A 27,723-nucleotide genomic window follows, 5' to 3' on the forward strand; every position below is an offset into this window, starting at 1 on the left:
GGCACATAGGAGAATCATGTCATGACAGATTATGTCGAAGTAATTGCTGTTGAAGGTGTTATCATGAGGATCATGTAAAGGAGAATCACGCGAAAACAAGCAATGTAAAATCCAACACAACAGCTGGGGGAAAACATGAATAACGTTGGTGAAGTTCGATCACGAGTTTTGCAAGAGATTTTTCTTTACCGCACTCTAAAATTCGAGACGAAAGGGAAAATGGTGCATTGTGAGGGTGAAAAGTTTTGATAATAATTTTAGCAACTCAAAAAGGAGATATCTAGTCGAGGTGGAAATATCTGATCGAGGCGGGAATATTTGATCGAGGTGGAAATATCCAACCCGAGGCGGGAATAGATGGTCGTGGTGGAAATATCCGATTGAGGCGAGAATACTCGGTCGAGATGAAAATATCTGATCGAGGTGGAAATATCTGGTTTCAGATGCGGGAATATGTGGTATCAGAGCTTCAGGTTATCAGATCCTGTAGACTTTGTTGCGTGAGATTGTTATGATGGGTACATTTATTATTGCATTTGGCATGTGGAAATTTCGATGACGAAATTTTTATAAGGTGGGGTGATTGTTACACCCTGTACCCAGAATTACTAGTTTAATGGTCATTCGGACAGTAAACGATTAGAATCTTCACTTTTACTTTCATTTCGAACTTTTATGGGGCTCCAAGTTTGACTTTTTCAATGATTCTCTTCTTTAAGAAACTTCCTACGTGAAAGATGTATAGCACGTATATCCAGTCGAGGCGGGAATATCTGGTCAAGGTGGAAATATCTGGTCATGACGGAAATATCTGGTCGAGGAGGAAATAGCTTGTCAAGGAGGATCTTGATAGGATGGAACCCTTCAAGAAAGATCTGAGTGAGGAGAGATTTGCTCAAGGAAATATCCGAGTGAGGTACCCCCTTTGAGATACAATCTATTAGAGATTTCGAGGCACAATCTCTTCGAAGAAGAATCCTCTCGAAGTGGATCCGAATGAGGCAGAATCGGTCAGCGAGTTATTAGTTCATCAGTGTCTGAAGCAAGTGGAAACATTTTCTCACGTTGTCCAAAGAGGGGTGTCATTGGTCCACTCACGCATGACTTGCAGACCAAGCACACCACTACATGCACTAGTTGGGATATTCGCTCGAGCTCGCATATAAATACTTAACAGATAGAGTAAAAATTCGAGATAAGCAATCAACCCCATTTACATTCATTACAACTCAAACTATTGCTAACTTGGTCATCAGAGTGCCTTTTGCAAGTACCCCCTCCAATTTCAAGCCCGACTTGCCAGACACAAAATCAAACATCGTAGGTTGCTGATCAATTTCTCAACCGCAAAGCTTTCATTTCCACTCTAGTAAGAAGAAGTGGGTGAGAAAATTCTCTACAGAATTTTTCCGCACCAACACTTGAGTTGCTACACTTCCTATATCAACGATTTCTTTAAGAACATCACCTGCCTTCTTTTCAAATAGAAACCAAGCCTCTTCTTTTGTTAAAATGTCTAGTGGGAACTCCTTCTGCATTTTATGCTTCTTTACTTCCAGACGTTAGAAATATCTTGCAAGTAGGGAGACTAGGAAGTCCCGGAGCATCCAAGTCAATTTGTTCCCAAACATCATCCAGAATCACAAGAATCTTCTTGTCTAGTATCCTGGCACATAGACGACTTGCTCTTCCATCTAAATTCTCATTGTCAATAATCTTCATACCTAACTGACGAACAATCTTGCTCTGAATTACTCCCAGGTCTGGATTTCTCTTGACATCTAGGAGAATAACCACATCATCAAATAACATTTTATTTTCTCGAGCTTGCCTATAAACTTCTTTGGCAAGTAGAATTTTACCCACACCTCCAACTCCATACACCCCGATCCTGTGAGCATTAGAATTCTTCAGTTCATACATGATTTGCCTCACAGTTGACGACCTTGATGGAAACCCTGGTACGAGTCTCCGCTGGATACACCCCCCTCAGGTAGAAAAGAATGTTCCGGAGAAGAATGTACTTGTACTGCTTGTACTCCGTCTCCCTCACGCATTCGGAGTAGGCGTCGGGGTCCGCATAGTACGTACTCGGCAATTTTTTTAAAGAATTGAATCCATGCCTGTTGAATACTATCAAGCAAATCATGAGATTCAACTCAAGGAAGAAAACTAAAAAATCTAAAGGCAATACTTATATTTAGTTGGTCTTGCTTTTTCTAATTTAGTAAGTAGACTAAATGAACAATCAAACTAAAAGTTCGATGATGCAACCAACAAATTAACTGCAAGCCGGCCGGCCTACAACAAACCTGGAGGTTAAAGTAACAACAGAGAGTTTTTGAATAAGAATTAATAAGCTTGAACAAGTAAAAACAGAGAGCTGTAATACATTACACACAAAAATCAAGCACACATGAAGTAGAGCAACCAGAGATTAAGAATGTAGTACATGTTAATATCAGGTAGCAATGCCTCTTTTGCCGTGGGATGATATTTGGGTAGTAACAAAAATTAGGTACTGCCGTACTGATCAGAGCAAATGAAATCAAAGGACGTACCTTGTATGCCTCGTTCTAGAATAAAATGATAACAGAATAGAAACGAAAACAACGGGGGAAAGTACTCTTTCAGTTTATGATATATCAAACGATGAAGAGCTATTTCTCAGTTTCTCTGGAGCTTGGGCAACTCGAATTCTAGATCGAATAGTATAGCACACTGGACGAGAAAGCAGCTCTCTGGTTAAAAAAAAAAAAAGATTTGAGCCCTGAAATGTGTAAAGACGAATCAATCAAGCCTAGTTTAAGTGTCAACCAAGCCACGTATGGGTGTATCAACATGCTGACAGATGTAAACAATAAAAAAAAAAGATCTTGACCAAATACTCATATTTGAGTTAATATGAACTCACTTACTCCAATAAGAGATGAATATGCCCACTTACTCAATTTAAGGGTAAAATTACAATTTTATCTTACACTCAACTCATGAATTACAAATCTACCATTCTGCCACTAAAACCATTTAACCACATCTCTCTATCCCTATCCAAATCCCAGATCTCTCTCTCTCTCTCTCTCCCCCCCCCCTCCGATCTCTCCTTCTCCCTCCTCAATTTGGCGGTAGTCGTCCGGTGAAATTCTCACCGGTGTCGGAGAATCCGATATCGTCTTTTTTCCTACAAGCCTCACACGGTGCATTGCCTTCGCTCGGCTAGCTTTTGAAGCACGTCGGAGATGTCCGCAAGGAGGCCACCGTAGACAACAGTGAGGCTCTGCTGCACAGTCACTAGGTTCTTGACATGAGCCACTAGAGTCTTGACAACCCAAGGTCGCTTTCGTTCAACTCTAGAAAGGGACTAGGTGTCTTGACGTTGCTTGAGCTGATGATGAATGGCAATCAAATTCCCAAATCTAAAGATGGTGGCTGGGTTTCACTATTTCCAGTTGCCCACATAGTGCTGTATTGAGTTGATTGACATAGACTTGTAATTTCTTATTCGAAGCTCATACTTTCTTTCTTTTTTACAGTAAAGCTCATGCTTATTAAACTCTCATGTGCAAGTTGCTTTTAGCTTTACAATGGGCCCCATTGAAAATGGCTGTAGTGTGGTGCTCTTCTTCTTCTTATTCCTTAATGTATCAAAATTGTATAACTTTTTCTTCTTATTACTTGTAATTAACATAGGAAAATTTATTATCTGAAGGGGGAAGGGAGAATAATATGTTTATTGGAGGGTAATAATATGATTATTTAGGGGCAATAATATGTTTATTGGGGAACAATAATATGATTATTTGGGAGTAATAATATGATTATTTGGGAGCAATAATATGGTTATTAGGTATTATTAGGAGGCAATAAATTCAGATGCCGGAATCCGGCCACCAGTACGGTATCCGGATTCCAGTCGTTGGAGTCCAGCAAGGTCTCCAATAACTTTTCTATCTAACTGACAAAGAATGAGAGGGCAAAAATGTCCCAAAAATAAATAAAAATGAATAAAAAAAATTAATTGGGTATTAGAGAAATGATCTCTTAGAGTGTTTGGGTAAATAGACAATCTCTTAGAGTGTTTGAGTAAGTGGGCAATTTTTATCCTAAAATTATGTAAATGGTCATTATCCCAAGAAAAAAACGCTTCGCATGGACGAGCACAGAAAGACTAGTCACTAACTGGCGTGTGGTAAACGTTAGTCTAAACAAAAGTTTGGTTCTCTCCTCGTCCCAGCAATCTTTGTTTCCTTCATTCTTTTGCCAATCCCGATTTCTTTCTTCACTGTTTCATCTTGCTCTGAATCAATTCAAACCCAACACACTTGAATCAGAATTATACTTGTCGTTATGTGCTGGGTACTAATCCTTTACGGTGCGTTTGGATGAGAAGATTATAAAATCCGTAGGAATTTATAAATGATTGAATCTTTAACTCCATCAATCTAAAATTACATTAATTGCAATTTCTGTTGTTTGGTTGCATCTATTTAGGATTTGAAATGTATAATAAATTAAAAAGTTTAAAACAAATAAAAAGATAAAATAGAAAAAAGTCTTGTTTTGGAAATAAAAATTTAATACTGCAAAGGAATTCGTAAATGACACTTATTTTGGTGGAAATTGAAGTGAGGAATTTAAATAACGAATTCCTTCTTTTTTTTTCCACAGAGCAATTTAAAATTTCCAATCTGATAATGTCAAACGAGGGAATTGGCTTTTAAGAATTATAAAATCCTCACTTTCAATTAAATTCCTTCATTTTTTTCCTAATCCAAACACACTCTTTAGGAGCAAGTTAACAGCCACTTGACTCCGTTAACTTTTAGAAAAAATCATGTGACAATACAGTACCGTAGTCTCCTCCATCTGCGTCTTCCTCTCCCATCTGACAATCTGCTCCATAGATCGTCAACCCGAAAGAGAGCTCATCTATTGACAATTAACAAGATCGTGAAGAAAACACAGAACCATAACAAGAATTGGTTGATTTTTCTTCATTATGCTAGAATTAGTGAGTAATGCCTCAATGACCTTATCATATTCTCTACTTACATCTCAGCTCAAACCTCGGTAAAATGTTTGAGCTGATCTTTCTCCATCCGTTTGCTCTGCTCTTGTAAACGATACAAATAAACATAGATTACATCGGGAAAGAGCAAAAGGCTGGCCTGGTCCATAAAAATTACGGCTGGTCAATTCCCCTAGTGCTAGCTACTGCTATCAATTAATCTGAGGTTGACTTCCTGCGATGTCTACTTCTGTCACTACACAAAATTGTGGAGTTTCCTCCGCCTTCTGAGTCCGCTGTACGGCCTTTCATATCTACATCAAAGTTTGGAAACAAGGAAGGTGCAACCACGTCTGATGAACGCCTGAATTGGCTGTACGGATTTGTTCCTACTTGACCAAATATGTAATCAGAGAGATCTTCATTGCTGGAGGAGTCCTTGGTGCTCACGGTGCTACAAGAACTTGCATCCGAGGAGCTGAAAATCGATGAACTCTCACTTAATGAATCCATAGCAGGAACTCTGTACATGGAATGAGATCTCCAATCATCTGGATCTAATGATTGATTGCTTGAACCATCAAAACTCATCCTGTACCACTCTCTACTAGACTTTGGTTGTGCTGCAGAACTATTCATACTTGGAACCGTGTATCTCAACTTGGACTTGGTAAGGCTTGAAGGGACTGCTTCCGAGTTCCTTCTATTGGATGTCCCAGCATGAGAAAGGGCGTTACTTCCTACCAAGGGTGGGGGTCGCGGAGAGCGCCTAGAAACATCAAAAACGTAAGGTGTTTGTGCCAAAACAAGAGCAGAAATATGCTGTAAACTGGAATCATCAAGCATATTACCTTGCATAAAGAAGCATGTATGCGCCTTCAGATAAGACCCTCTTTAATTCCACGGGTTCAACCTACAAGAGCATATGTTTAAAAATACATTAAAAAAAAACATATCTAGTTAAAAATCATCGTTCTTCAAATGTTTTTTTCTTTTTTCCAATAATCAGGTCAATTTCATGCACATAGATGATAACTAGAAGCTTCCATATGGCCTCTCACTGGCCAAATGTTGGAGTTATGCTTTCCCAGACCAATATAATAATCAACTTTAGGCAACTATGGATTCGAACAGTGAGAAAGTTTTCCCACAAAACAAAGAAATAAGGTTGAGCCCAATGGCAAAATCAGAAATGTACAGAGAACATACCGAGCTGTCATTAATCTTGAACCAGTTGCCTTGACTATTCTTTACATAACATATATAATGGCCTGAATATGCAGCATTCATAATATCCAGATGAACAATGACGGCATAAAGATTGTACAAAGGAGATTTATCACTTGTTCTGTCCATGTATGGTGACAAGTTGAGAACCTCTGGAAAACGTACTGACTTATCCAGCTTCTCGAAGTTTCGAGACTGCAGCCATTGATGATATAAGGCAAGCATTAACATAAAAAAAACACAGATAAAATCGCTACAACGTGGTATAGATTAAGCACAGTTTAAATTAATGCAAAAGAATTAATTACCTGAAATCGCTTCAACACTATTGTAAGAATATTTGGTGCCTCTAGAACTGTAAGTTTCTTTCTGGCTTTCTCATAAGATTTACACCTATACAAAAGTTGGAGAGAACATACAAAAAAAGGATAAAAAGTATCAGATAAATAGAAAAAGAAAAATTCTTACCAACACGAGAATAATTTATATGTGTGCGTTTGTGTGTGTGAGTGTGAGTGTGTGTGTGTGTGTGTGAACCCCATTAGCCCAGCTCGAATCAAGCAAGGTGTGCCAAAAAGATAGCTGCAAGCCCTGATATTGATCTCGGGATTTCAAATAAAACATATAAAGGGAACTGATAATAATAGAGACCTTTATTATAAGCTGAACAACTAAATCACTAAAGAAGCAATATGCGAGCAAAATACAAACCTGTTACAATGGAACCTATTATCTCCGTCCAAAGTTTCAGTAGCAGTAAATTGTGCAAGAGCCTCTTCCAGAGTTCCAATTGCCCCATCAATTTCGACAGTAAGATCCATCATCCGCTCAAATTGCTCAGTTTTCCCGAGGCACTTCATGCACTTTATCTGACAATCGCAATCATGACATCCCAAAAGGTTTTACATTTGTAAGGGGACAATGAAATCTACACAAAAAATAATATATTTTGACAAAATATTTGCAACTGTAAAACCTTGGATCGAAGGTGACCTCCAAAGGTCATGCCTACTAGAGTTGTTTGTTCTGCCAAAGGACCAATAGCCCCAGCTTCCTTGAGGCAAACAGATTGCATCGTATCAACTGCATACCTGCCATTTTAGCAAGTCAGCACATTATACAAATCTGAAAGTGAAATATATAACATAACTTACAAGGAAAATTCATTTGGTTGAATGTATAGCTGGCTTACCTCAAAAACTCATGAGCATCTTCTTCCTTCCCATGACCAAGATGGCTTCCAATTTTATGTATTCTGGATAAGATCCTAATCGGGGACAGTGAAGACTTCCCTTCCCTTGCCTTCAGGAGCAGAATTTCAAATTCACATATAAAGCACCAGTCCTTTTTTTGACCTAGAATACAGAATAAAATGGTTGGTTGAAAAGAGGTTAAACAAATGGCCCTGATAACTAAACTGGCTGCAGATATAAACATTATATGCATAGATATACAGCATTATGAATAGAGACTTACATGCTCTAGAATGGAGTCCTTGAAGAAGATACGAAGTAAGAGGCTGAGTAAATGCTAAACACTGTAGCACAGCATTAGCATAACAGCTGAGAAACCCAAGGAAAAAACAGTTCAGAAGAACATTCGTATATGCTTTCATGTCTACAAGGTAAGCACTGACGTCAAAGTGTGATAGCAAAACAAAAGAGAAACCCATAATGAAATACCCTTTAAGAAAAAGTTGGCTAGAAATTGTACCCAAAAAAAAAAAAGTTAGCTAGAAAAGCTATTGATCTCAAATTGAATTAATTAATGGAAAAGCGCGAATCATTTAACCTCCCTGAAGTCCTTAACTAGAAAAATATAAAAGTTTCAAAAGAAGAGACTTCATACAAGGATATACATAAGCTAAAACCAATTACACTCTAAGCATAAAAATAATTTTAATTCTCTCTTAATATGTTCTGTGCCAAAAGACTCTCCACATCACCTGTTCCCACAATTTGTCAGGCCAAATGGGCAAAGATCCACATTGTTGTAGGAGTACAGTTTCACAAATAGCTCATATGGAAATATTACCTGCCAATATAATATCATAATAGAATTGGTATCTGACCAAGAAAGAGAAAACTATTAGGTAAAGGAAACAATACTAAATTGAGTATAACCTTGAACTTTCCAGCAATCCCATTTTCAGGACCTGAGAGATTGGATTTCAGCTGTTTTGAGGATTTAAACTGCTGCACAACTTTCTTCATGGATGTCTTCAGACCATTACAAGCATTTTGCGGCAAGCTTGGGGTACTACCAATTTTGGCAGGCAAGGCATGATAACCGTCAACTTTTTCAGATCTATAACTGGAATCCAGTAACCCTCCAGTGGTTGAAGATGGCCGGCCATTAGAACCACTATTTGATAAAGGTCCCTCTTTACGCTCATCTTCCCTGTCACTAGTTGACAACCTCTTGGACTTAAAGGCATCAGTAACTACCTTTTCTATTGAAGTACCCCTTCTAGTTGGCTTTTTACCAGCAAAATTTGCAGGCTGAGCATCAGCAGACATGTCTATCTTAGCTTTGGCCAATTTTGATTCAGATTCTACCTCTTTATCATTGTGACTGGATTTCATCTTAACTAACTTATTTGCAGGTGAAAAGTTATCTCGACAATTTACCAAATTAGTATACTCTGACATATTTCCAAGTAGATCAGGAGCAGTACCATCAAAAAGAGGTTTCTCTGCTCTGTCAACACTGACATGATTAAGAATCTCACCCGAAGAGGTGTCAGCTCCAGTACCAGATGAAGTGAAGCCATCCCATGATATAGTACTGGGTGAGGTTGCACTGGTATGTGCACCTATTCCACCTGCATAAGGGTTAATTCTATCATCATCACCCATCATTAATGAACTTCTTGAAACAACAGAGATTGTCATTGTATATCTAAATATTACCACGATGAAGCACCGCTTCCTCGTCTATATCACTGTTGTGTTGCACCTCCATGGTGCCAATCGAAGGTCGGCATTCGTCCTTGTGACCTTGTCTCCAGTGAATGATTTGACACTTCCCAGAACTACAACCACATTTTCAAGTGAATACAATGTACATGTACTAGTCGGAAGCAAATACGAGTTCAACTACATGTGCACATCAGCTCAAAACATTCGACCAGGCGTCAACCAAACCCCAAAATGTGATCCTCTAGGGATCAAATAGACTACAAAGTTAGTTAACACGTTCATGTTTAGTGACTGTGTTCAGCAATCAAACAGGTACCTAATCTACACCTCCCACTACTCAATTCCAAATGAAACCGCAACGGCAAAATCTTTTCGCAACGGCTACCTAATCTACACCTAACGAAATCGCAACGGTAAAATCTTTTCGCAAATTGAACTGTGATACACAAACACCACAGTAACGGCAAACAATTCCCATTTCTCACTAAACTAAATGTGCAAGCATAAATGTTCCCAAAATCCACAAAATCAATCTATCCAAAAGCAAAGAGAACTAACCAGTATCTAACACTCTTGCATTTCGAGCACCGCATGGTGGTTTGGGAATAACATACAGCACAGTGAAACGGACTGGTCACCGGCGCCACCACCACCGGAGGAGCAGCAGCATACATAGCCGTGGTGGCCTGAAACTCGGCCATTGCGGCCTCCTCGGAAGCCATAGCCACAAGCCTCATGATCTCCTCCTTCTTCGCCACCGCATTCCTCCACTTGTGGCGAATCACAAAGAACGCCGCCAAAACGACCCCAAACAGAAGCCCCTGAAACCCTAGCATTCCGAGGGCCGGCATTGGGGGGAAAAAAAAACTCAACGCTAAAGCCCTAACCTTTATCCGGCGCCGAGGATCAGACCGGAGGAGAGAAACCCTAGGATGGCGCTCCTGCTATACATAGATCCGGCGGCCGCGGCCGTGGCGGGGCGGTGGTATGGAGAGGAAATAGGGGAAATTGGGAGGGGCAGAAATGGAATTTGAGCGAGACTGGGAGTGGTAATGGTGCTGGTGGTGGTGATTAAATTGTGATTGAAGCATCTGGATTTGGATGGGTGGTCAGGTTAGAGAGAGAAAGTGATGAGAGAGAGAGAGAGAGAGAGAAGAAGTGGAGGGAGGAATATTAAGTCGGGATCGCAGTACTAGACAGTGTCGGGTGTCGACGATTTTTTTTTTTTTTTTTTTTGAAAATTGTCAGTGTGATTTATCTCCCTCTCTCTCTGTCCTGGCCCGGTTAAACCCCAGCCCGCGTTTTTTTTTTTTTTTACCACGTTGAGAATAATTGGAGGGTTAATTTAATTGTGTGTGCTTTTAATAATTTGGTCATGGGGTTTTGAGTGCGTCATTATTACTTTTTTATCCGTTTGAGATGGGGGGCCCCCGCTTGGATTACTGAACTTTTTGTTCCTTTGGCTAAAAGGGGATTTGAGATGTTATATGGATTGACTTGGAAGAATAGCAAAGGATGGTTTGATCATTTGATGGAGAATATTACTTCAAGAAATGATTTTATTGAAATAATAAGTTATCATTGATAGGGATAGATCATTGCTAAAATGTTTGAGAATTTCTCTATTTGATCATTCTCTTTTATCTTTTTGTTCTTCTTTATATAAATTTTCTTTTTATTTTTTGATCCTATAGTGAGTTACGTACAGAAAGAATTCGAAATAATCAAATTTTTATCTCTCATTTAATATATATGGCGGTGTATTCCAAAATTTAACTCATTGGTTTTGTGCTTAGCACCTCGTGTATGTGATTGTGCTATTCTTCGACCTTTTTTTTTTTGTGTGGCATTGTGGTGGCCCTGATTAGTGGTCCTCTGTATTTCAACCTTTGGTTAGTCTCAAGTCTACTCCTAGTGATGCTTGGTTTGTTTATCCTCATTTTGCAAGCCAGTGTCTAGATTTGATCAGATGGTTTGTTCTAGTTTAGCCTAGAGTCCACTCTCAATCGTGGTTGGTTTGTAGCCGCTACCTGTTTGTTTTAGTGGGTTGAAAGTGTATTTATCTTTATTATTGCTCGGTTCTTCTTCAAATTATAGGTGGGTTTCTTTTGTGGTGATGCAAGTTGACAATATGTAAAATGTTTCATTGTTGAATTTTATGATCTAGTGGGCGATTTTCCGGCTACTGTTGTTTTGCGTGCGAATGTTGGGTTTGATTGGACAAACTGTTATTTGTTTAGTTAATAAGGTGTCCCATTTTTGATATCAAATTTGGTGGACCTTATTTCAAATTATGATAAATGGTCCTAGTGGGTTTGGAATTTGGGATCTGATCAAATCTAGTTCTAGAATTCGAATCCTCCACGGATCTGACCTTTATGGGCTCCAACTAAAAATATGGATCGTTGGTTCATGTACATCAAAAATAGTAAATTGAGTTTTTTTGCATGAATGAATTACTTCTTTTTTGTGTGGATTATTATATGATTTATATAAGATTATTTAGTCATCTATGATTCTATGGTATTACTAAGAAGATGAAATAAAAAATAAAATAAATTAGGGGCATTCCGAGATTCAAACAAAACAAAACAAAATTCTTGCCAACTAAGTAGTTTTGTTTTATTGTATTATTTTGAGCAAAGAACAAGGTTCTACGTACCAAACTGATATAGACCATCAATCAATTGTATCCCTGAAATTCACTATAATGGGGTAGATAGAGGCATGTGCTTGGTACGTATCAATGAAAGCTCTGCCCCGCCCACCCAAGAGCTGGCGCTTATGTAATGTCATATCGTTGGAACTCAATGCCGGAAGCGATCCTATCAGGGTGCGAATATATTCCATCAAGCGCACAAGGTCATCATAGAAGAAGACAAGTTAAATGTAATCCTTGGAACCCCTCTTGCAAAGTTACTCCTTCCTGTTCAAGATACCTGGATACCAGAGGGAGTAAAAGCCAGAAGGCAGAAGTTGCTGCTGCATTACTTCAATTGATCGAACTCGTTGAATGTCTGATTGCATCCAAAGCGAACTCTTCACTGAAGCCATTTTAAACACAACAAGCATCTGATAGCCAAGAGTACCCTAGAGCATAATTTTTTGTTATATATCTTAGCCACGAGGTCATTTGAATTTGTATCGATCAGCTACAAAAGAACTGCTATGATGAAGAAACAACAATATACGCCAGCAAGTTTCAAAATGCCAAATTGACATTCATATTCGGCAGTACAAAAAGCAATACTGATGGAGGATGTATGCAACTAGCTACTATAAAACGCATATTCACTTATTAATTAAGAAATAAGAACAGCATGCCCATTTGTACGTTGATATGGTTTTTTGTGTGTTGTGAGCTTGGAATCCCCTTTGATATTTAGATGAATTTGTACTTCCATTTTTCGGATACCATATACAGTCACTCAAAATAATAGTGGCCACTGTTTCTGCACTAGTTTATCGCTCGGTTGCTAGAATCAAAAGATAACCTACTTGATAACTGGAAAAGAAAACACATTCTCTGCTAGCTAGGTCATATTGATCTTCTCAATATGCCACTGATATGTTATGAAAATGTCACCAGAGTACCAGCTGACTAATTTAAACAGATCAACAAGCACAATTATCAATCATCCATGATTCCATGGTATGTATGTACTGGATTTGTATGATCATCAGCAGCTTCTTTAAAAACAAAAAAATTGAAGCCTTCACTTGAATAAGTCACTCTAATGCAATTCTCAACTAGAAAAAGAGTTACTAATAAGACCGAATTCAAATAGAACTAAGTGCGCGCAACTGCAATACAGTGCTGCATTTATATGAAGTCGATCTGAACTCCACAAAAGAACATCAGGTTCTGCATCTTATAGAACACACACTGAATCAATTTCTCTATTGCTCACTCTGCTAATGTTCTCTTTATTAGCTAAACACAACTCGATATTATTGATCAAACTCGTTCCCTTTCTTATGCTTTTCTAAATAGTCCAAGAATGTGTCCATGTATCTATCTTGAAGCTCTCTGTCTCTGAATGTTGCACTAAATTCCTTAGCCCCATCCCTATAAGCCTTTCCATCCTCCTCCACCATAACCAATTTCAGTGACTTGGCCACCGAATCCCTCATAAACGATCCACTCTGCTCATCTCTCGGTACCTCAATTCCAACCTTCTTGCCCCAAAGCCTAGCATTTAGCCCTTGGTCAATGAAGAAAGGAAGCATCATAAGAGGACGTCCATAATGGAGTCCCTCTATGATTGAACTGTAAGCAAACTAACATTGCTTATGGAACAGGACATTGTTTAGAACTTGTGTTCTGCATATATACTTCATAATACTTCATATATGTAATTAATCTAAGTTTAGACTATAGTATAAGCGTATGATGTATTTCATATTAAGACAAGCTTATCTGTTATTTAAATTTAAATCAAGCAGCAGTTGAAAGAGCAGTTGAGGTTTGATAAGCTGTTAAGGTATTGCAGTAGTTTCTTTATGGATGAAACTGATTTGCAAGGTTGCTATAAATATGTCAGATCAGTCCCTTCTGATGCACGAGTTGTTCTTGTTGTTAGTCCCATATACTAAAAAGAACATAAGGGTGAAATCAGGAGAAGGCTATCATGGACAGTGGGAGTGCATCGAGTAAGTTTTCTGGGTTCATAATCTTGTGTTCTTGTTTTCTGCAGGTTCAGGATTGATATGTTGTTTTCAATCCCTATTTCATACTTACATTCAGTGTTAGAGTTTGAATGGAAATCAGTTTCCATTGAAGAGGATTAGATCTGTCTCAAAGGAATCCGTTAAGGATTTTCTTCCTCACTCGGATCCATCTCAAGGGGATATTACCTCTCCAAGATCTGTCTAGAGGAGATTTCACCTCACTTGAATCTTCCTCAAGGAGATTTCTTCTCACTCGGATTTAACTCAAGGAGATTTCCAAACACTGTTGGAACAGAATTCAGTTTATTGAATATACATGATTTGATCTAGTATAGGTTCTAAATTATATGTTTGTGATTGCTTAAGCATACTGTTTCTAACAATTGGTATCAGAGCCGCCATACATAGATCAATTACATGTTGAAGAAACTAACTGCATTAAATTGTGAATTCTGGAAATTTTTTGTTCATATAATCCGCATACAGTTATCTACATGTATATTGCATATCTGATGCATCTATCCACACATGCATGCTCTCACCTTTGCAAATCCATTTTGCTCTGGATTGATGTAAATGAAATTGGGTTCTCCCAAATTTAGTATCCATTATCCTCATTTAGTGAGAGGAGGAGAAAACAACCAGAGAGCAATTAAGGCAATCACCAACCTCTATCACTTCTATTGATCATCAAATAGAGTCTTCTACCAAGTTGGTGTTGATCCAGGCCTTACTTTATGAGCAGATAAGATATCTATCCTAAATATTAGTTTTCGATTTGGTGAGTTCCCTTGAGGTATTATAGTGAAACTGTAATTTTATTTGGTTATTGATATTAATGTATGCTGCTTACATTGTTAGTGTGTGGCTAAATTAATTAGTAGTGTTGATGTATTAATTACTTGGATTATAATTGATGAGTCGATCTTGGAGAAGCATCAACGGATTCTGGAACTACATCTTGTTAGTATCACATACACTTATCAGTTTTGTTTTCTGGTTTTAATATTTAATTTGCTGCAGATTGTATTTTGGCCTTGATTCATGTAACTGTTGATTTACAATCTCATATTTGGCATAGTCATCTTAACTATCTAGCATGTGTTGATCTGTGTAATGGCATACTGTTTACACCCGGTTTATTCGAACCTCCATTCCATCAAATTGCAACTGCTGAAAAGACAAAATTAAGATAATTACTAATGATTTATTTAATTATTAGCATGGTTATCTTGATGAGGCTAAGAAGAAGAGATTTGTTCCGACTAGAAGTATGGGAGGGGAGATAAGAATTCCATGCAGCAAGCAAAAACGTTGGAACTAATTAAAGTCAATGTATTTTGGTGGTAATCAAACACTCCAAAGCAATGTAATCATGCCCAATACTTATTGAATTTGAGTGGGTTTCTACTGCATGACGTGGTGCAATGCTGAATTGCATGATCAAATATTGAGAAGTCATATATATCGCGCATATATGTTAGTTGATGATGTGAGCCTTTAGTATATATGCATTAGGAGTCCTAATGAGATTGAAGCAAGCAATTTGAGTTCGATGGAAAGACTTCACATCCGCTTGGTCGCCCAGCAAGTCCACCTCTATATAAAGAAGCATTGACAGAAGACAGAGAGGACACACATACATCTCCAGCCAAAACTCCATCATGGGTTTCCTTTTATTTTTCTTAGCTCCAGATTAGTTTCATTCTCTTTTCAATTCTTAGTTGTTAGCTCTACTAGTTCGAGTCAGTTTCCTTCGTTTTTCTTGTAATCTAGTATCGCTATTTCAATAATTTCCTCTGTTACTTTTTGATAATAGTTGATAGTTTTATTCTTCAAGCCATTTATTATTTTCTTTTTCCGCTCTTTACTTTATCGCTATTTACTTTCCTGTGATTTACTTTATTGCTCTTTACCTTTCTGCACTTAATCTAGAGTTTATTTTCTTGCTCTTTTACTATTGTGTTTATTTCTTGCACTAGGGGTAGTTTTAACGCAATTGTTCGGTTACCAATCACTATTTGCGACTCGTCCATTGAACAACCCAAAAGTCCTTGATCCAAAGGCATCGAACCCTAAGCCGAGATTGTTCCTTCCTCGGCTTTCAGTCGCTCGACGAAGTCAGAACACGTGCACTACATCTTCTACATCTACAATTGCACACTTGGCCTTCTGGTCGTGTGCTGGCACGCCCCGCAATCTACTCATCAAGAAGGACATTTGTTCCTTGATCCCTCGGCTGTATAGGCCAAGGTGATTTTCAGAGGCAACATCTCTTGGCACGCCCAGTGGGACTCTAAATATTTTTAGGCGTTGTTCGTAGCATGCAATTCAATGATGCATCCAAATCACTACTTTAATGACCTTAAACTCGGGGGGCTCACTGACCACCATTTGGTAAAGCATGAGGTTCCTACACTTGAAGAAACCATGTATACTGACATAGTAATTGGAGACAAAGCCGATGTGATGATAGCAATATCGGCTAAATTAGAATTGAAAGTCCAAATTAATCACTACTTCGCTATGGGGGGGCTTGGGAATTTCGCTTACATAAAGGCTGAAGAGTTCAACGGTCATACCAAATACCCATGTTCAACACTTCGCAGCTGTAATCACTATGAAATTCATGCCGCGAACATAAGAAGTGTAGGATTTAAGATTAAACATTGGTGGCCGGCCACCTCCTAGTTGGCCATGATAATGATGTTCTATAATTCTCTACTTTGGTTTATTTAGATTTCAAAATAATATATAAAAGATGAATGAAAGGTAGCCGTATGGTGAATTGAGGAATGGTCGTCCAAGACAGGTGCAAAGAATAAGATTTTAGCTAGAACTTATCCATACTCACTTTTGTTTTCTTATTTTTGATGTCTCCATACGGTCGAAGTCATGAAGGACGAAAAGGAACAATTAAACAACTGCTGCTGCATGCAAATTAGTAGGTGAAGGAAGATGTATAGGTTTTGAGCCATGGATGAGCAATTGTGGCTAGAGGAGCATTCAATCTTTGATCATGGCAGCAGTAAAAAAAAAAAAAAAGAGGGAGGGGGTTCAGCCGAGTTAATCGATGGCTTTAAAGCGCAATAAACCACTAGAAGCATGCACCTTGGAAAGAAGTTTTCATCCTTGTCTTTGTGCTCCGTGCAGTATTTAAACAAGAACATTTGAGCTCCAGTACTTGGTTCTTGCAATTTTTAAGGTGCAATGATAAAAAAAATTTAAAGCCCAGGTTGGGAATTATCAAGTTAATTAATAAAGTCTATGGTTACAACGCTCAAGCTGGCATTCGGTAGTGGCTTTGATTTAATATAAAAGCCATTTGTAAAAGTTGCCTGACGAGAAGTTGAGATGAAATGATGGTGAGGGAGGTGGCTTTTCAAATGCTAGATTAATTAGTCATGCAAGGAGCATTGGTCAGGTTTCATACGTACATGGCTTTGGTGTAGCAAGACAACCACATGCACCATTAGTAAGACATGCTTGAGTTTAAAGTTTTCTACTTTCTAGTTACTTGTCTTACGTATATGTGGATGCATGAAGAGTGAATAAGTTCATGATATATGATTAATGAGTCGAGTAGATTTTCAGAGAATAAGAGCTTCCATTTCCTTAACCATTCGGCGATACTCGCCGATGCTCAAGAAAATCGGGGGGCTATGTTTACACCCGGTTTATTCGAACCTCCATTCCATCAAATTGCAACTGCTGAAAAGACAAAATTAAGATAATTACTAATGATTTATTTAATTATTAGCATGGTTATCTTGATGAGGCTAAGAAGAAGAGATTTGTTCCAACTAGAAGTATGGGAGGGGAGATAAGAATTCCATGCAGCAAGCAAAAACGTTGGAACTAATTAAAGTCAATGTATTTTGGTGGTAATCAAACACTCCAAAGCAATGTAATCATGCACAATACTTATTGAATTTGAGTGGGTTTCTACTGCATGACGTGGTGCAATGCTGAATTGCATGATCAAATATTGAGAAGCCATATATATCGCGCATATATGTTAGTTGATGACGTGAGCCTTTAGTATATATGCATTAGGAGTCCTAATGAGATTGAAGCAAGCAATTTGAGTTCGATGGAAAGACTTCACATCCGCTTGGTCGCCCAGCAAGTCCACCTCTATATAAAGAAGCATTGACAGAAGACAGAGAGGACACACATACATCTCCAGCCAAAACTCCATCATGGGTTTCCTTTTATTTTTCTTAGCTCCAGATTAGTTTCATTCTCTTTTCAATTCTTAGTTGTTAGCTCTACTAGTTCAAGTCAGTTTCCTTCGTTTTTCTTGTAATCTAGTATCACTATTTCAATAATTTCCTCTGTTACTTTTTGATAATAGTTGATAGTTTTATTCTTCAAGCCATTTATTATTTTCTTTTTCCGCTCTTTACTTTATCGCTATTTACTTTCCTGTGATTTACTTTATTGCTCTTTACCTTTCTGCACTTAATCTAGAGTTTATTTTCTTGCTCTTTTACTATTGTGTTTATATCTTGCACTAGGGGTAGTTTTAACGCAATTGTTCGGTTACCAATCACTATTTGTGACTCGTCCATTGAACAACCCAAAAGTCCTTGATCCAAAGGCATCGAACCCTAAGCCGAGATTGTTCCTTCCTCGTCTTTCAGTCGCTCGACGAAGTCAGAACACGCGCACTACATCTTCTACATCTACAATTGCACACTTGGCCTTCTGGCCGTGTGCTGGCACGCCCCGCAATCTACTCATCAAGAAGGACATTTGTTCCTTGATCCCTCGGCTGTATAGGCCGAGGTGATTTTCAGAGGCAACACATACTCATAATTAACCAAAATTCATAATCAATTGTATATGCATGATTTGCATGACAGATCTTGACAAATGTTGTTGCTATTTTAATTGTCTCTCAATTGCTATATATGTCCAAGTGTTTACATAGTTAGAGATAACTGTTGACTTAATGGTCAGCAACAAGATCAAATTTGCTTTGCCATTCATACATTACATATTGAGCATTGTATCATGGGGACATAGGATGTTTACTTGTTTAATTGATGTGCTTTCAATCCGAGCAATACCCTTAGAACATTGCTTAGAAATCACAATGCTTTTCTTGGTTGGTGAAAAGGCTTTTGGCCAAAGAAAGAGATTTTAGCCATTTTCAGATTTTTTGGAATTTCAACCCAGTCGCTTTCTTTTACAAAACTGTACTGATCTACTGGGAATTTGAGGTCAGTTTATACTAAAGAGTTTTAGTAGACATCTTAAAGAGTCATTTGGAACTAGAATCACCCAAAACGGAATTTTCTGGGATTAGTTATGATTTTCTAAAGTCAGGAGTCAGTCACAGAAATTTTCTGATATCAGCTTATTAAGTTTAGCCAAAGGTAGACTCTTATAGCACTTTTGATTCAAAGAGGATCTCTATTTCATATGAAGATTACATTGTATTCATCTCAATGCATATTTATGTTATCCATGTTATTTTGAAATGCTAAATGATGGATATGCATGTTTAAGGTTTCTAATATTGATTTTGAAAACTTGATGTGTGGTGTGCTGTCAAAGTGGCCTCATATATGAATATCCTAAAGGATCAACAAAACTGATGAAATATATAGAATGAATTCAGTTGCATTTTGCATATGAAAATGCTTATCAAAATAGTCTCATATAGATAGCAATGAAACTATCTTCAATTTCATCAGAAAAGAGATTATGAAACTTAAAATTGAATTTGGTCCTAATTTCCAAAGAAATTCTGCATCAAACATTTGGTTTCATAATCTTGTATATATTAGGTGAATGAGCATTTAGAACTATTAAAGAATAGTACTCCACAAAGGATGTCAAATCTCGAAAATAGAAGAGTTCATTTTCTACATATATACATACATATTTCAGTAAATGGCTTTCAGATTGGTCATGATCACATTGTTGATATAAAGTCAATTAAATCTTCTTAGATGCTAAATGCTGTCAAAATGGCTTAGTGTAAAGGAGATTAATTGTCTTATTTGGTTTTCAACAATAAAATCAAGCAACTTAAAATTTAATTTGGTCCTTAATTCCAAAGAAGTCTGGTATCAAACATTTGGTTCTTGATTTTGTATATGATGAAAATTGAACATTCAGAAATCATTGGAGATTAGTACACCCCAAAGGATGTCAAAATCTTGAAAATGATTGAGTTTTATTTTCTGAACATATGCATTTGGTGTGAAATGAATGTTCAAATCATGAATTTTCATTTTATTTGGGACATACAGAAAATTCTAGTATCATGATAAACTAGAATGATTTTACTGATCAATTTCATACACATTTATGCATTTTCCTTTGAGCATCAATTAGGTTGAACTACAGGATGACTCAAATTTATGGAAATGTTAAAGTGACATAGAGTTGAACTTGGGAGTACAAAATTATGATCAATGTGTTGAAGGAAGGAGAAGCATTAAAATGAACCAATCCAGTTCCTCAAGTAAGTTTGTTGTTCTTCAATTTTTGTTTTCTGGAATTCTGGGATTACAAGTACAGTATCTATTCTAGTTATATTTGCACAGAAATGTTAATGTTCATGTATAGCTTCAACGGACAAGGCAATGTTAGGGGAGTTTATCAAGAAAAGGAAAGGTACACTTTTGGATGGGTCCAAAGTTTGAGTAAGAAGAGCACTAGAGGTCTAGAGTAATTGAAAAGGATGATGGAGGATTCATGGACCGGATTTTATAGGAAATCTGAAGTTTGAGAGTTCCAGATTTCAGTTTTTGACTCTTCCTTCTTCATGCATTAATCATGCGTTGATAATTTCCTAGACATAATTCTTCTTGTGGTGCTCTTGCTCAGTATGTATATGAAAGTTAACAAAAAGAGTTTATGTTCCAGCAAGTTATCTAGGCTTTTGAAGTTAGCAAATAGTCTCGACCATTTTCAATGGCGGTGTTGGATTTCTGTACTTGTTCTTGACAGTTTGGATTTTGGAAAAGAAGTTGAGGAATATACATACTATTTTGGCTTTTGAATTGGTGGTTAAATTCATTGATGAAAATAGAGAGGGAGAAAGTTCTGAAGGATTGATAGATACTGAAGTTGCACAAAGAAAATAGAGCAGAAAGTTGCAATACGATAGATGTTCATGGAGCAACTGACCAAGCAAAACAAATTGAGCCATCCTCCCAACCATTAGCATTAAAGACTATTATGACAAAGAATAGGGATGGTAAAAGATCCTTATTAGATGGAAATTCTATAAGAGATATTACATGAAGAGGATCAAGTTACTCCTAGGCTGATTACATTTTGGTGGAGGATATTATGGCTGCAATGAATAATCAATAATGATTTATATAGACCAAAGCTTTCTAATGGTGCTGGAGATATGAAACTAACTACTGGGATTTTGGAGCCTGTGCCCATCAAACCTAAGTAAGAAAAGGATGATGTTTACTTGAGGATACGAACAGATGCATTACGGATGATGAGGTCAGCGTCTCAGCATTCGAAAGCTGCCACTAATGTCTTTGTAAGAGGTGACCATTATTCTGCTCAACAACACTTAATCAAGGATCGCTAGAGAGGAATGGTTAGCTGCTGAAAGCCTCAATAAAAGGGCAGCTAAGGAAATTTTAAGTATCAGAAATTGCAAAAATGATGTTTGGAAATTAGATTTACAAGCATGGTCTTCATACATCAGAAGCAATTTGTGCGTTGCAAGAACACATGGAGAAAATTTGGATCAACTACATCAACTTTAGACATCATCAAGACAAAGACCAACATCCTTACAAGCTATAACAGGTTCGCAAATTGTCTCGATTTTGTGTATATGCATATAAATACATATATTGATAAGGAACAACAATCATATATATAACAAAGTCATCAAAGTCATCAATGTTGAAGAATCCAAAGTAGTTGGATATATGATAAGCAGTGACACAAAAGTACTCGGCTAGGCAGCAAGAAGTAAGGTTAATGAGATTAAGGAGTATATTACAGGAGAGGAGGTTGGGACTATATGTGTTTATGGAATGGCTGATTCTAGCAATATAGCAGCAAGTGGTTCAGAAATAGATGCGGAATGGCTGATTCTAGTAATAGAGCAGCAAGTGGTTCAGAAATAGATGCAAACTCATCACAAGTAGCTAATGAAATGGATAAGTGATTTATCTATTCAAGACAGCAACATATCAGTTCCAGATTAGGATTGCAGCAATATATCAATCCTAGACAATGGAGAAAAATCCAAGTGTGCAGCACAATGTGATTCAATTATGGATAATGTCATCATTGGCACAAATGCACAAAATGAGCAGATTGCAGGTGGTACAGTGTCAATACAAACCATAGAAATTGCAGAAGCATCACAAGCTATAATCTTGAGAAAATCCGTAAGAGCAAGAAAACCAGCCACATCAGATGATAATTACATGTATATGATCGTCATGGTGACTGATTTAGAAGAAGAGAATGATCCTATTTCAGTTATAGAAGCAATGCATTATATGAATAATGAAAAATGCAGAAATTTAAATGCAGCAGCTTGAAGGTTTTATAGAAGATGATCACTAAGACCAGTGGGAGAAACTTCATTTTTCGATCCTATATGTTGATGATCATATGTTATCTTCTAGCAGCAATATTTGTTTGTTGAAGAAAACAAAAGGAGAGTCAACAATTTCCAAGGGAGATGAGTCTCATAAAGATTAGTACCCCAAGAATGCATTACCGAAGAAAAGCATGGAAAATATGTCCTATACAAGGCTAGTTGGATGTTCGTCATCCTTACTTATCATGGCATAGAGTGGTTTTCATTGTTCTGCAGTAAATTGGTCAGTAAAGTTCATCTACATTTTTTGCAATTTCACCTTATTGTCTTTTTGCATACTCAAGTTGTACAAATTCAGTTGGCTATCAATGAATAGCAAATCTTGCAGATTGACAATATTAAGTAGTGTGAAATATAATTTGGTTGCCAATTCTATTAATTTAGAAATTTTGGTAGGACTTTAAACATACATATGTGTGGTTGAATGCATTCATAACACAGGTGTGTTTATACTGTTATTGTAACTGAGATTTATGTGATTTTAGTCTGCTGCAATGTGATCTTGGAACACTAGTGTTTATCCTTATTCACTATAATGTTCTTAGGTTCTTTGTAGTTAGACATTATTGACAGAATCTAGATATGCTGGTTTAAATAACCTAAGTGTCTAAACTTGCAGTGCACACTTTAGTAGATCAGTTCATATGTGAGTATATATATATGCATTCACTTACAATTTGAAATCAATGTCAAGTTCAGTGGGAGATTGTAAGCAAACTAACATTGCTTATGGAACAAGACATTGTTTAGAACTTGTGTTCTGCATATATACTTCATAATACTTCATATATGTAATTAATCTAAGTTTAGACTATAGTATAAGCTTATGATGTATTTCATATTAAGACAAGCTTATCTGTTATTTAAATTTAAATCAAGCAACAGTTGAAAGAGCAGTTGAGGTTTGATAAGCAGTTAAGGTATTGCAGCAGTTTCTTTATGGATGAAACTGATTTGCAAGGTTGCTATAAATATGTCAGATCAGTCCCTTCTGATGCACGAGTTGTTCTTGTTGTTAGTCCCATATACTAAAAAGAACATTAGGGTGAAATCAGGAGAAGGCTATCATGGACAGTGGGAGTGCATCGAGTAAGTTTTCTGGGTTCATAATCTTGTGTTCTTGTTTTCTGCAGGTTCAGGATTGATATGTTGTTTTCAATCCTTATTTCATACTTACATTCAGTGTTAGAGTTTGAATGGAAATCAGTTTCCATTGAAGAGGATTAGATCTGTCTCAAAGGAATCCATTAAGGATTTTCTTCCTCACTCGGATCCATCTCAAGGGGATATTACCTCTCCAAGATCTGTCTAGAGGAGATTTCACCTCACTTGAATCTTCCTCAAGGAGATTTCTTCTCACTTGGATTTAACTCAAGGAGATTTCCAAACACTGTTGGAACAGAATTCAGTTTATTGAATATACATGATTTGATCTAGTATAGGTTCTAAATTATATGTTTGTGATTGCTTAAGCATACTGTTTCTAACATGAACTCCAACCGCAATGAGTCAAGAAACCGCCAATAGACTTGTGAGCCAAGATTTTGGGCCGAGGTGCCCGGTTCTCCAAACAAGCCCCTGGCCCTTGGTTCGATGCTCAAACCCGTCTGGTAACTTGATCTCCAAGTTACCATCCCCTGAACCACTTGGTAATTTCCTCAGTACCCAAAAGAAAGGCAACCCAGAAAGTTCCAATCCTAGAGCCAATTCTGTGAAGTCTTCTCGGCTTGGATTCACTTCAGTTCCTAACGCAACATAAACAACAGTCCCCTTCTCTTGCTTGTTCAACCAGTCGACAATTATAGTCCAGCTCTTATCCTCCTTGTCTTCATCAGATTGCTCTACTATCTGTGGCAGTAACCCCACTGGAAGCACTAAAGGTGTTGGATGAATTATATCCTGAGCCAAATCCAGCCACTCACCCTCGATCTCTTTGCAAAGGCAGCATTGAGGATGCTGAAATAGGCTCGTGATATGCCTAGCTTTGTAGCTATTGGTGGCAACCAATGAGGGGAAAAATCATGAATAATCCAATCCGGAGTATGAGCTTCTAGAAATTCATAAATACCGGCTTCAAGTCCATCGTGAGCTAATTTGAGGTATGGAATAATGTGGTATAAGACATCCATGGTGGCCTCTGCGTTTTCTGGGAGGTTTTCGACCTGTGGAAGTGGGATTTGGACAAGATTTTGTAGGGATTTTGGGGAGGCGTTGGATGTTTCTTAGGGTGGAGATGAAGGAAACCTTATGCCCTCTTCGAGCTACGCACTTCGCATCCTCAATAAATGGTGCTATGTGACCAAAGGCTAGCCATGGGAACAAGGCTATGTGAAGTTTCTTAGGAATATCAGTGGCGGAGCTCATGTTGATGAGTTGGGGTTTGGCCGCGCACATTATGCATTTATGCTATCGATCTTCTTGAGCTTTATAGGCAAAACTGTTAAATTTGTAATCAAATAAACTGTTTGACACGAAAATCCTGTAGGTGTGCAAACTGTCTCTTTTGAGCGTGTGTGCTCAGACGTGCCAGCACCGTGGGGTGCAGTCGTCAGGGTAGTCCCTTGACCTGACTTCTTCTTCAAGCGCTGTGGACGAGGAGAGCACCAACCTCGTCACAGGGTTCTTCTCTAGCCTTCCGAGAAAGGACTTCTTGCCTTACGGATAAGGACTTTGGGTGTGATCTCTTCGCTTCACCGAATCGATACTTAGTATTGTAGACTAAGCAGAGCAATCACTGGGAAGTTTGGAGAAAGCACGGGTTTTGCTAAAGCGTGACTTTAGCTTCGCTAGTTTGCGAGGGCGTTACCCTTGCTTCGCTGGTTGTATTGGTGGCAGTAGTACTAGCAGTCGGCTCGCGAGGAGACTAGGACTAGAAGCATGGTCGCCGGGTTGATCTGGTGATGCTGACAGTCGGCTCGCGAGGAGACTAGGACTAGCGGGCGGTCACCGGGTTTCAAAGAGGTTGAAGGTTTGCTCCGGGGAGACTTTGTAATCGCTGGGATTAGTTGATTCGAGAGAGTTCCTTCTTCTGTCCTTGAACCCTAGTATTTATACCTAGGGCTTTGACTGTTCCTTGCTATAGAAGGATTATTGATTGAAGTTTCCTATTCAATCTCTGCTACTTGATTCCAATAAGGTTTCGTTTTCCCTATGGATTACGGAATGGGCGAAGCTGTAACCCAAACCCAAGCAGGCTTATTTTTGGGCCGCAGGTATCGGCCCGCTATGCTAAATCCACTAAAGGATCTTGCCAAAAATACTTTTGGGCTCAAACATTGCCCCCCAGGCCCCGAAAGCAGGCCCGCGAAGATGTAACTGATTGAAGGGGACTAAAACGACGCGTCAAACGCTTGAACCGATGTCATTAATGAAGGTCGCGTCCCTTCATTTGCAAAACAGCTTTCTGTCGTATCGTTTCCCTCACAAAATTCCTTATTTAAACCCACGACCGCAAGACCTGTCACATCAGAAACCCTTCCAGTCTCTTAAACCCAGAAAAATCCATTTCTTCCGATATCTCCTTCGCAGACACCCAGAAAATAGTCATCGATCAAGAGGAAGAGTTAAACAAAACAGTCGCCCATACTTGGGGAACCAACATCGGTGCCCGCATTCATCTCCAAACATCTATCCATCGACCCCTGCTCCTTCGATTCTTCGACCACCAAACCGGACTGGGGCCAGCGCCACAAGTTACTATTCCAGCCGATGCTGCCGCTCTCTACGGCCTACCCGTCCGGCGGCCTATTCCGGTCCTCCGAAGGACTCCTGGAGATTTCAGTAGCTGGGGCGCTCAAAACCATCGAGCCAAAATAGGACAATGGCCGTCCTCCATCAGTTCAGCGGAGACCTCTTGGTATCGCGAAACACGGGCGCGGGATCTGGCTCGCTGGAATGCAGCAGGTATCACACACACCATCGATCTATGTTTCCATCTTCCGCGCGGCGGCAATCGTTCGCCGCTCGCTGCCTTTCTGTGTTTCTGGAATACAGCCACCAACACTTTTGACTTTAGATTCGGTCAAATGAGTATCACCTTGCTGGATATTCTTGCCATTACTGGCTTGCCCATCGATGGCGAGCCCTATTTGCATGGTCAATTTGATTCTGTGAACTTTACTTCGACCATGGCCCAACACGGTCGCAGCGCCCACAGTGGCTCCTACCCACGATGGTTGGCGTATTACAGTCAGGAGCACAATGCGACTGGCGAAATCGCTTTCCTGGAGTATTGGCTCTGCAAGTTCATATTCTGCACCTCCTCCTGCAAGCCCACTGGTACTTGGACTCTTCTGGCGACGGCCCTCTACAACGGCCGCAACGTCGGGCTCGGGCAACCGGTACTAGGAGCCCTCTACTGCATGTTATATCAGGCCACGATGCATCCATTTGAGACTAGCATGTCTGGCCCCTTCTGGGTCTTGGACTTCTGGATCCAAACTTACTTTCCATTCTTCCGTCGCGATGACATCCCGCTACTTCCGCCGGCCTACCAACTCCTGGGTCGGTGGTTCAGCCATGAGGGAAGGTACTCATCCCCCCTTACTCCGAGTGTTTTTCCTACCTGTACCTCCTGGATGAGATGCCATACTGCGATACAATTTTGGGTAGAAGATTCCCACCTTTACTTGAATATGGCTTCCTTCCTGGCGATCCTCGCTACAGTGATCGCGCGCGCTTAGACTTTCGCCGCGCGATCTCCTACTCAGATATCAGGATCGCTGCTGAAGAACTTAGTTACGATCTCTACGCTCCGAACTATTTCGCTCGCCAATTCGGCCTCGTCCAATTGGTGCCAATTCCTCTGTACGATGCTTGGAACTATAACACTTCTTGGTGTAGATTCGGGCCCCCTACCGGGCCTGCGCCAGCACAAAGCATGCTCGTACTGGTTGATCTTCCTGACTGGGCTTAGGTTATCGACGTTGTGGACGGGACTGAGGAAGGATATGAAGCATGGTGGGCAGAGGTCTCCGTTAATTGCTGGACCCAGCGGGATGATGAACTCTTTGCGGCCATCTTCGGAGAACTGAAAAACCCCTATCCTGCCGATGTTGAAATGCTCGCTCGCTTCTCTGAGGACGCTACACGATCCCAGCCTCTTCCGGCAACACAAACGGCGCGAGCCCCTCGGCCGGCCCAGGCTGGTATCGTAATCCGCAAACCCCCTCTGGAGGTAAGTATCTTAGTTCTATCTTATGTATTTTTCTTCATTACTTTCTTTTCACTCATCCCTCATTGAATCAGGGGAACGCGCCACGTTCTGGCAGCCGCACAATCCGCGCTTC

The 27,723-nt window shown here is 39.0% G+C and overlaps 3 protein-coding genes across 4 annotated transcripts; all 3 read right to left on the reverse strand.

Moving 5' to 3' along the window:
• Nucleotides 1–1,539: 1,539 nt before the first annotated feature.
• On the reverse strand, nt 1,540–1,923 carry LOC112183940 (probable disease resistance protein At4g27220). The gene has a single exon (XM_024322257.1). The coding sequence runs from the start codon at nt 1,921–1,923 to the stop codon at nt 1,540–1,542; it is 384 nt and encodes a 127-aa protein (XP_024178025.1).
• Nucleotides 1,924–4,911: 2,988 nt separating this feature from the next.
• Nucleotides 4,912–10,368, reverse strand: LOC112187641 (ubiquitin carboxyl-terminal hydrolase 17). 2 transcript variants are annotated; one of them, XM_024326518.2, is made up of 12 exons: nt 9,715–10,368; nt 9,151–9,269; nt 8,359–9,059; nt 8,181–8,269; nt 7,712–7,797; nt 7,428–7,590; nt 7,212–7,326; nt 6,947–7,104; nt 6,544–6,628; nt 6,218–6,430; nt 5,860–5,921; nt 4,912–5,777 (listed from the first exon to the last, which is right to left on the reverse strand). In XM_024326518.2, the coding sequence occupies exons 1-12, from the start codon at nt 10,005–10,007 to the stop codon at nt 5,225–5,227; spliced, it is 2,637 nt and encodes an 878-aa protein (XP_024182286.1). In that variant the 5' UTR covers nt 10,008–10,368; the 3' UTR covers nt 4,912–5,224. The 2 variants fall into 2 exon arrangements, with proteins under 2 accessions (XP_024182286.1, XP_024182285.1); XM_024326517.2 differs by having other exon boundaries at nt 9,148–9,269; nt 9,715–10,367.
• Nucleotides 10,369–13,107: 2,739 nt separating this feature from the next.
• LOC121051200 (putative UDP-rhamnose:rhamnosyltransferase 1) lies at nt 13,108–24,829 on the reverse strand. Its single transcript, XM_040513308.1, has 4 exons — nt 24,680–24,829; nt 24,358–24,597; nt 24,039–24,283; nt 13,108–13,426 (listed from the first exon to the last, which is right to left on the reverse strand). Exons 1-4 carry the CDS (start codon nt 24,827–24,829, stop codon nt 13,108–13,110), a joined length of 954 nt encoding a protein of 317 aa, XP_040369242.1.
• Between the last annotated feature and the right edge of the window lie 2,894 nt (nt 24,830–27,723).

Source organism: Rosa chinensis, chromosome 2 (assembly GCF_002994745.2).
Source record: "Rosa chinensis cultivar Old Blush chromosome 2, RchiOBHm-V2, whole genome shotgun sequence".
In the NCBI taxonomy this organism is placed as follows: Eukaryota; Viridiplantae; Streptophyta; class Magnoliopsida; order Rosales; family Rosaceae; genus Rosa; species Rosa chinensis.